Raw genomic sequence first — 9,863 nt, 5'->3', positions numbered from 1 at the left:
GAAGCAGAAAGTACCATGAGCAAATGTCCACCTAGCTTTAGAAATCCCCTCCTTCCCCCAACACTTCTACCTGCCAAAACCTAACGCCTCTGCTACCTCCATAATAAATGAGCTATTGGCTGACACAGTCTCCTTGGTGTTTCTTTCCCTCTCACTTGCTGCAGCTCAAGACCTTCCTCCTGCTGTCAGCTTCCCCTTGACCTAGTCCTCTGTAACCAGGAGGGTGTGCAACAGCTTCCTAGGTGTCTGCGGAGCACAGGGTTGGAGAAGAACAATAGAGTCTATTGGGTTTATGCAGAGGAGTGGTATCACTGGATCATACGGTAGGCTCATGTTTATTTTTTTGAAGATTCTCCACAGTGCTTTCCATAGTGGTTGCTTCATTGCATACCCAGCAGTAGTGAATGAGCATTCCTCTTTCTCCACATCCTCTCCAGCATTTGGTATCATTTGTTCTCTTGATCTTAGTCAGTCTGACTGGAGTAAGATGAAACCTTAAAGTGGTTCTAATTTGCATTTCCATAATTATTAGTGATGTTGAACATCTTTTAAGATGTTTCATAGACATCTTTACTTCTTCTTTTGAGAATTCTCTGTTTAGCTCCTTTGCCCATCTTTTAATTGGGTTGCTTCTTGTCTTGATTCTGTTTTTGAGTTTATTATATATTTTGGATATTAAACCTCTGTCGGATGTGTCGCTGGTGAAGATTTTCTCCCATTCTGTGGATTTTCTGTTCACTTCCCTTTTCTGTTTACATCTCCTTTGATCTACAGAAGCTTTTTAGTTTAATGAGGTCCCATTTGTTAATTCTTATCCTTGTTTCCTGAGTAATTGGTGTCCAGTTTAGAAAATCCTTTCCTACACCTCTGTCTTGTAGGTTTTTCCCAATGTTTTCTTCTAACAGTTTCATAATTTCAGGCTTTACATTGAGATCTTTGATCGATTTGGAATTGACTTTTGTGCAGGGTGAAGGATAGGGGTTTAGTTTCATTCACAGGCTGAGATCCAGTTTTGCCAGCATCATTTGCTGAACATGCTTGCTTTCCTCCAGTGAATATTCTTGGCCCCTTTGTCAAATATCAGGTAGCTGAAATTGCATTTACTCATATTTGGGTCTTCAATTTTGTTCCATTGATCTATGGGTCTATTTTTGTGCCAGTACCATGTTGTTTTTATGACTATAGCTCTGTAATACAGCTTAAAATCTGGTATAGTAATGCCCCAGCTTTGCTCTTAGTGCTCAGGGTTATTTGTTGCTGTTCTTTTCACAATAGCTAAGAAATGGAAACAACCTCAATGTCCCTCAACTGACAAATGGATAATGAAATGTGGTACATTTACACAGTGAAGTTCTACTCAGCAGTTAGGAAAGATGAAATTATGAAATTTGTAGGTAAATGGATGGAACTAGAAACTGTTATACTAAGTGAAGTAACACAAACTCAGAAAAGCAAGTGACATATGTTCTCCCTCATTTGTGGATCATAACACCAATCCCTTATATATCAGTACATATCCTGATGTAACAGCTGGAGCCAGGAAACTGGAAAGGAAACACAGAGGTCAAGGAAAGAAAGAGCCTGAAATAGGGGAGCACTAGGGAGCGGGTGCTATGGGGGCAGAGGAGGTGGGGAAAGTGGGAGTGTTCAGCTGGGAAGGGGAAGGGAGGGACATGCAGGGGACCATCAGGGTGGTAGAAAAGAGAACTTGGGAGAGGTGGGATGGGAGAGATGGGTATTATGGGGGGTAGAGGATAGGGATAATGGGGGCACTTGGACTGGGGATGGAGGAAGGAGGTTGGGTGGGGAGAGGGAGGAGAGATTAATGGATCATGAGTAGCGTGGGAAGTCAGAGGGAATTATGTTGGCTTGGGACCTCCCTGAGAAATATACATATGGTGTCTGAACATTAGTGCAGGAGTATACCTGGGGGCTGTATGGAAAGGAGCACAGTGCCAGACAGGAGAGACCTCCCTTTGAGTGGTTGGTCAGAGTAGTCCAAGAGACTCCCAAAATAACAGAGGCCTTTGGTGACGTCCTTGGTTATCTCTCAGAATTCGAAGGTAAGACCATACTGCTGAAGACAGGACATAATTTGTACACAGGACTTGGAATAGGGAGCAGGAGATGACCAGGAAGTCTTTTCCCTGAAGACTAGCTCTCATATTTCTAGAGGATACTATGCAAACTGCTAAGAGAGAAAATCAATCAAGGATCCAGCCCAGTCCTAAAGCTGAATAAACATAATGCCTGGAACAGCAAACTACCTCTGTTGGTGCAGTAGTGGCACTGTTATCTGGGGGGTGATCAACAGCTATCCAATTGGACTTAGAGCTCTCTCAGTGGGAGTGAACTCATGGGTGGCACTGTAATTATAGCCAAATATTCATGACTAGAAAGGCCATAGATACTAGAGAAAACCCTATCTTTGCCATATCTCTAGACAAATAAAATTTCTTACCATATGCTAAATATGGATCCTTATATTTACAGACAAGTATAGTACACCACTCATCAAAGAAGCATCTTCTTGCAAGAGATGGAGGCTACTGCAGAGTTATACAACTGGTCACATATAAAGAACATACGTTTGAGAGATGCCCAGCCCTAGGTGACATATGTACAGGGAAATCTCTACACCTAAGACTCAAGGAACCTAGTGGAACAGGGGGTAGAGAGAATATTGGTGCATCCCCCAACTCTCACCAGTGAAGCTTCTTTACACAACAGAATGAGATATACACAGAAGGCCACAACTGGTTAAGTTTTATAGAATAAGAGACTGCAGAATGTGTGTCCTTGGACAGGACTCCTATATTAAACCTCACCCACCCACAGTTCAGGGACTGTTGCAGAAGAAGGGGCAGAAAGACTGTAAAGGCCAGGGCTGGCTCTATGAACATAGGGAAGCAGAGTCTTTCAAGACACTGGAAGATTGCACGTGTGAACTTGTGGCAGTGGTGACATCGTGCATAGGACCCAAGCCAAGTCAATCAGACAAGGGCCCAGAGTGGAACTTGGGAAATGGTCCTAGTCTGAGAACTATTGGAGAGTGATTACTATTGGGTCAGAGAGAATAGGCCTTACTTATGATCTCTGGATAGGCTGACTAGACTCCAGTGGATGAATTTGCACTGAAGGACATCTGGATACAAATGTTTGACTTGATAGGACTTAACATTCATGGTTGAATACATAAGGTCTGGTGGGGGGTTGAGGGGCATGGATGAGGGAAGGGGTCTAAATCTGATTAAGAACCGTGTTTGAAAATTAAAAAACCTTAATAAAAATTAGAAAAATAAAACAAAATCTCTCCATTTGATAATCCAGAATGATGTCTCTCTAGTAGTGCTGCTCCTCTATCCTGTCTTTCATTGTCAAATTTAACTTATCTTGTAATGTGCAAATTTTCTCTGGCTCAATTTCATTCCCATTGTCATTGAGTCAGCGTTTATAGATCCCATTATCCACTATATTGTTTTATTTAAAACTACACCCCAAATATGATTCTCTTCCAGCAGTCATCACTGCCAATAGCTTTTCAGTGGGGCCTCATGAGCCTCTTCCCCATCCATAATGGAATTTTGACTGGCTTGATCATGTGCAGGTCTTATGCAGGTGTCCATGCTCCAGTGGATAGCCCCACATCCAATTGCATATGGGCAGCACTAATTGCACTCAATGAGATATTTGAAAAAAATTTAAAAAAAGAAGACATAAAATTGGAAGGGTGACCTATTGAGGTGATGGGGAGATGAAGGGAAGCTGGGTGGTCTTGGGGATGAGGCTGGATATGATCAAAATATGTTATATATGTGAAATTCTGAAAGAAGAAATAAAAAATGTCATATAAAAATAAAGCCTGTATTGTAGGCAGTATAGTGTTTGGTCATGATTTTTTTTAAAATTGTGTGTGTGTGTGTGTGTGTGTGTGGTGTTTATGGCAGGGTATATTAATGTGCACAGGGGTGTCAGGTCTGGACTTGGGGTTACAGGCAGTTGTAAGACAGCTAACATGGGTACAGGGAACTAAACTCAGGTCTACTTCAAGAGCTATATGTATTCTTACCTCCTTAACCATCTCTCTAGTCATGAGCCATGATTTTCCATTTCAGTCAACTTGGAACATGTTTGAATGGACATACTTAGACCCTTTTATATTCAAATATTTTGTCTGTTAGGGCTCGAGTCTCTTATTTTGATTTCCTTTTTTCTTATCTTTTCTGTTTTTTTTTTAATTTTCTGCTTTATTTTTTATGTGCCTACAGATTACTTCAGATTACTTGAATTACATTACCACTTCCACCTTGATGTGATCAATTATTCTTTTGAGTATGTATTTCTTTGAGTATATATCTAATGGTTGATTTATATATTTATGTTTATAACTTATAGTATAGAATGCCATCTTATTACTACCTCAAAGGAAATATAAAAGCCTTGCCCTCTCATCTTTTAGATCTTTATCATTTATTATTACTGTGTTAAATATTTCCTCTATGTACATTTTGAACATCAGGCAACATTACTATAATATGTACTTCAATCATCAAATAAACTTTTAAAAACTCAAGAGAAAGAAGGTCCACTATATTTATATATAATTTTCTTGATGTGTTTTTCTTCCTTCTTGGTGTGCTCAGGTTCCTTTGTTCATTTCCATTCTATGTAGAGAATGTCCTTCAGTCATTCTTTTTAGGTTAGTATTGATACTCATAAATTTTCTTAGCTTCCTTTATCTGGAAATGTCTTGATTTCCTCTTTTCTAGGAAGAAATTGTCATTGGGCATAGAACTCTTGGTTAGCAGTTGTTTTTTAGCCCTTGAAAAATATTGAGGTTTCCTTCTAGTGTCTAGGTTTTCTGATGCAGTCTTCTGTCATTCAGCGTATTGGTTTGGTTCCACAGGTGAGAAGTCCTTTCTCTTGTGTGGTTTTCAAATCTCATTTTGGTATTTACTGTTCAGAAGTTTGACTATCTTATATCTTGATTTGGATTGTTTGTGGTTTGCTCCAACTTCTAGAATAGCTTAGTTTTTTACTGAAATAATGTTTCCTCGAAGTCTTTTCCAGCACCACTCTCCTCCTCTTCTATTTCAGGTGACTTCTATTGATGGGAATCCAGGCTCCTATGTGATCTCTACTGATACTACAAGAGAGAGGTTTTACATAGAGGAATTGACAGTCTCGGGTCTCTACTCTGTCTTCTCTGAAGGGAACTTGGAGTACTTCTTTAGAGCCTGATGACAGTGAAAGTCTAAACTTTGAACCTGGCCTTTGCTAGAATGGGTTAGGGCCATAGTGTGCGTGTGTGTGTGTGTGTGTGTGCGCGCGTGTGATGTAACTTAGATAAAGAAATTACTTTGAGACTGATTCATGTCTTAGTTGGGTGTACCTTTCCTTATCCTTTGGCTAAAGGGAACTAGATTTTGTTTGTTTTCTTTGGTTTTGCTCATTCACAATTTCAGGTTGTTAGTTTCTGCAGCTTAAATTCTGGGATAGATGAGATAGAAAATCCTAAGGACTTACTTCCACACCATTCTTTGGATCTTGGGGGCACTAGACAGTCTGGTATCTCTCCACATTTCCTAGTTACCTTTTCTAAAACATAATAGTTAAGGTTTAGAGTTGTAATTAGTGCAAAAATTAGGGATATTTTTACTATATCATCCTAGTAATAGAGTTTATTTTTTAGATTTTATGTTTTATATTTAGCTACATCTCTCTTTTCATTTCTAATGTTAAAACATGAAATGGGTCAATCTATAAATTAGTAACATTTCTGATGCTCTAAATTTTCAAGAAAATTTTAGTAATTTGATGAATGTTTTGTCATTGGTATAAAATATCATGCATAAACATCACAAGACAAGAAAGGTTGGTTTTGTTCATGGTTTCAGAGTTTCAGTTTTTCATGGTGGGGAAGAGGTGGCAGAAGGAACATGGAACAAATTATTCATCTTAAAGAGGATGGGAAGGAAGCATAGAAAAAAGAAGAGACCAGGCACCAGGTATAATCCTACAAAGCATGCATCCAGTGGCCTTCTTCCTTCAGCTGGCTCTGACTTTTTCCTTCCTTTCTTCTTTCTTTCTTTCTTTCTTTCTTTCTTTCTTTCTTTCTTTCTTCCTTCCTTCCTCTCTCTTTTTCTTTCTTTCTTTCTCTCTCCTCCTCCCTCCCTCCTCTCTCTCCATCCCTCCCTTCCTCTCTCTTTTTCTTTTCCTCCCTCCATCCCCTTCCTTCCTCCATTTCCTTCCTTCCTTCCTTCCTCTCTCTCTTTCTCTCTCTCTTCCTCCCTCCCTCCCTCCCTCTCTCTCTCCCTCTTTCTTTCTTTCTTTCTTTCTTTCTTTCTTTCTTTCTTTCTTTCTTTCTTTCTTTCTTTCTTTCTTTCGACAGGGTCTTCCTGTAACCATAGCTGGCCTGGAATTTGATAAGGAGACCAGGCTGGCCTTGATCTCACAGAGCTCTACCTAGCTCCCCAACTCTTAGGGTCTCCCACCTCCAAAGACAACACTGTCAGCTAGGCATCAAGCATTCAACACATGAATCTGTGGGGGGACATTACACATTCAACCCATAACAATGGGGATACAAAGCTAATATTCTATGACTTCCAGATAAACTATTCCCTGAAAAACCCCTTCCATAATTTTCTTTCTATTACTTTCCTCTGCTAATATACTCTAAATATAATTATTTTTTTATAACTCTGTTTCCAGTAGTTTGATTTTATCTTTCATTAAAATTAAGAACTATGCATTAGCGCTATTTCTTATTTTCTTACTTTTACTTAAATTATTAATGTGCATAAAGTGCAATTACATTAAAGTGTTAATATGCAATAAATGTCTTTATTCTTGGTATGTTTATAACATAAAATATTTCACTTACCCAGTAATAATAATTTCTGGATAAGTTTGTGCTCCAAGATTCCAAGCTCCTCCACTCACTGGCCATTCCTAAATAGATTATCAAGCAGAATATACATTTCATTTTTTAGTTTTAATGACATAAATTTAGAATAAAAATGTTCCAAAAATAATAAAAGGATGACTTAGTTATAAAACAACTGAAGAGCACATATATAGTAATCTTCAGTTTTTAAGTTTAACTAAATGCAGAACATCAATTCCTTTAAAAAATAGATTTTAACCAATATTAACATTTACATAAACCAATAAAAGAAGTGTTTTAATTCTGTATTGCAGTGTTGCTACATGTACCATATAGTCTGTGCTGCCACCAAGCTGTTTAGTACCATTTCACCTAGAATACTATGTAAAGGGTGCCTCTTTAAGTTGTACATCTCAGCTACTCTGGGCAAATAGCAGAAATCATAATAGATGGTCTGTGATCTTAATATTTGAATATATTGAACTGCTAATATTTGAATCTTATAGAGAACATTTTAAAGAAAATTTTCATTAGGTTGTTAACAAGTATTTTAATAATTATGCCTTCTAAATGATAAATTGGGAAGGCTGATTCTTGAATTTCTTAATCATGATCCATCTAAAATAATTAAAGGGCACTTATTATGATTCTGATAGTTTACATACATAGTACACAAATGAACATAACTGATAAAGAGATTTTATTATATACTATATATTCACATACTTAAAGTATAGAAAATTTATAATCTTTTATACATAGAACTATGTCAGTCAGGAAATTAGAATTTCATTTATCTTTGATAGATATAACCTTATGACTTCAATAGATTTTCATTCAAATCCTATTATACAGAAAGTCAGAAAATAAAGTGAGAAGAAAAACCATGGCCATATATATGAATACAAGAAAAACTTTACCTTAGTACTGTACCCTTGTTTTTTATGCTTGACTCCTATGGAATAGAGTACTAGAATCAAATCTGGAGGGCAATCAGCAAAATATGCTGTACATGTAACTGGTGATTCATGAATGTCCATGGGATATGGATTTTCAAAGATTGGAAAACTAATAGATAAACAACATAAGACAACATATTAGTGTTGTATCATTTTATAAAGATAAAAACCATGAATGTTTTTAAACATTAAAACAATGTTTCTTAGCACCATAAAAAGAATCATTTGATCTGAATATTTATTTTAATATAATTATCTATAAAATGAAATGTTAGTAATGATAGAAATTAGTTTATTTTCTTTCTAGACTTCCATAATGATACCACTTTGTTAATATGATACAATTCTTTACATTATACTAAAATATTATGCAATGAGTTTGATGTATTAAAACTTATATAAACTTAGCATTATATTTAAATATATAATGTACCTCTAAATGTTAGAATATTGGTAAATTTTGATGGCATCCAGAGAGTAAATATATAGACAATTGTTAAAATTTTTGTGGTATTAGTTGAAAGATACATGTACTGAGTAGGAATGTGCATGTGAGGAGTGAGTGATTGTGTATAATTTAATGATTTTCTATATAATATGACTGATAATTTTTGGAAAAGAGTTGTGTCTACAAAGGCTGATTGACTGATTAGAAGCTCGATGATGTGGAGAGGTTGGAACGTTGTAAGTACATAGTCAAATTATCTTGGGGCGTCTTTAGCCCCCTTAATAACCATATATTACTCCCCTCTGTACATGACCTAACATTTTTGTTACCATTAGGTACATTCTTTGGAATGTATGAGCAGTTCCATAGTTTCCACCAACCAAAGGTCTAAGAATGCTGTCAGATAGCATTTAAGGCTCATAGCAGAATTCCCCTATGTCCTAGTTTTTGTCAATTTGACATAAACCTTGACATACCTTGAAGAGGGCATCTCAAATGAGGGATTTCTTCTATCATATTGGCCTGTGGGTGCATCTCTGGGGCATTTTCTTGATTACTTATTGATATAGGAAGGCACATCCCACTGTGGGTGGTGCCATCCATGGGTAGGTGAGCCTAGGCTGTATAATAAAGGTAGTGAGCAAGCCAGTGAAAGCATGCCAGTAAGAAATGTTCCTCTGCGGTTTCTGTTTCGGTTCCTGACTCCAGGTTCCTGCCTTGAGCTCCTGCCCTGGCTTCCCTCAATGATGGATGTAAGCAGTAAGATGACATAAATCGTTTCCTCCCCAAGTTGCTTTTGGTCATGGTGTTTATCAGAGCAATAGAAAGCAAACTAGAAAATCTACTTTGCTTTATCTGCCTTCCTGATATACTCGCCAATGTATATGAAAAATATGCTATTTTATGATTGTTTTTGTTTTGTTACTATAAAAAGTCCATGAAATTGCTGTCTCATTGGAATATGACATTTGAGGAATCCTAAATATGTGGTCCAGGCCATGGTCATTCATATTTAGCTCCAGAAGAAACCATTTCTTTTACTTCTTTGAGATGACAGCTGGTTCTTTCATAGACAGTAAATTAAAGAGCACAGACTAGTGGCTTGTACAACTTAAAATTACAAAAACAAATAAAAATTCATGTAGCCATAAAATACTGAGTACTTCTCATATAGCTCTCATACCAACTACTGCACAAGATCTCTGGAACTGCTGATCAACAGGTTCGAAAGAGGGAGTCCATTCCTGGAACTGAGCTTTTTCTTTGCTAGCCTATGGTGTCCAGTAGGAACAATGTCCCATGGGTAACTCTTTTTAATCCCCCTTTTATATTGTATATACTTTAAGAAGCTTCTATAGTGGTCGGTTTCCACATAACTTTTTCTATTAGCCTTTAGTGTCAGCTATCCCTCCTCATATTCTCTGTTTGCTCTGTCCTTCCATTCCCCACCCCTGTTAACTCTTCCTACTCCATTGTTCCTCTTTCCCCCCTTATATTATTATCATTCACTCTATCTCCCCTCCCATGCAGCCTCCACGCTTCCATGATTGTTTAATAGTTTCCTGAC

At 37.3% G+C, this 9,863-nt stretch overlaps 1 protein-coding gene across 1 annotated transcript in view; it reads right to left on the bottom strand.

Moving 5' to 3' along the window:
- Positions 1-9,863, bottom strand: part of Stxbp5l (syntaxin binding protein 5 like) — a 395,225-nt gene that overhangs the window by 151,917 nt on the left and 233,445 nt on the right. The window contains exons 13-14 of the mRNA XM_008842914.1: positions 7,810-7,957; positions 6,887-6,954 (exon numbers count right to left, since the gene is read on the bottom strand). Coding sequence (XP_008841136.1) covers positions 6,887-6,954; positions 7,810-7,957 — 216 coding nt within the window. The remainder of the gene's footprint in view (positions 1-6,886; positions 6,955-7,809; positions 7,958-9,863) is intronic.

The sequence above is a fragment of the Nannospalax galili genome, unplaced genomic scaffold (genome assembly GCF_000622305.1).
Source record: "Nannospalax galili isolate Female #2095 unplaced genomic scaffold, S.galili_v1.0 scaffold18, whole genome shotgun sequence".
NCBI lineage: Eukaryota > Metazoa > Chordata > Mammalia > Rodentia > Spalacidae > Nannospalax > Nannospalax galili.
Note: the sequence above shows the minus strand (reverse complement) of the source record. Positions and strands in the feature narration are given on the sequence as shown.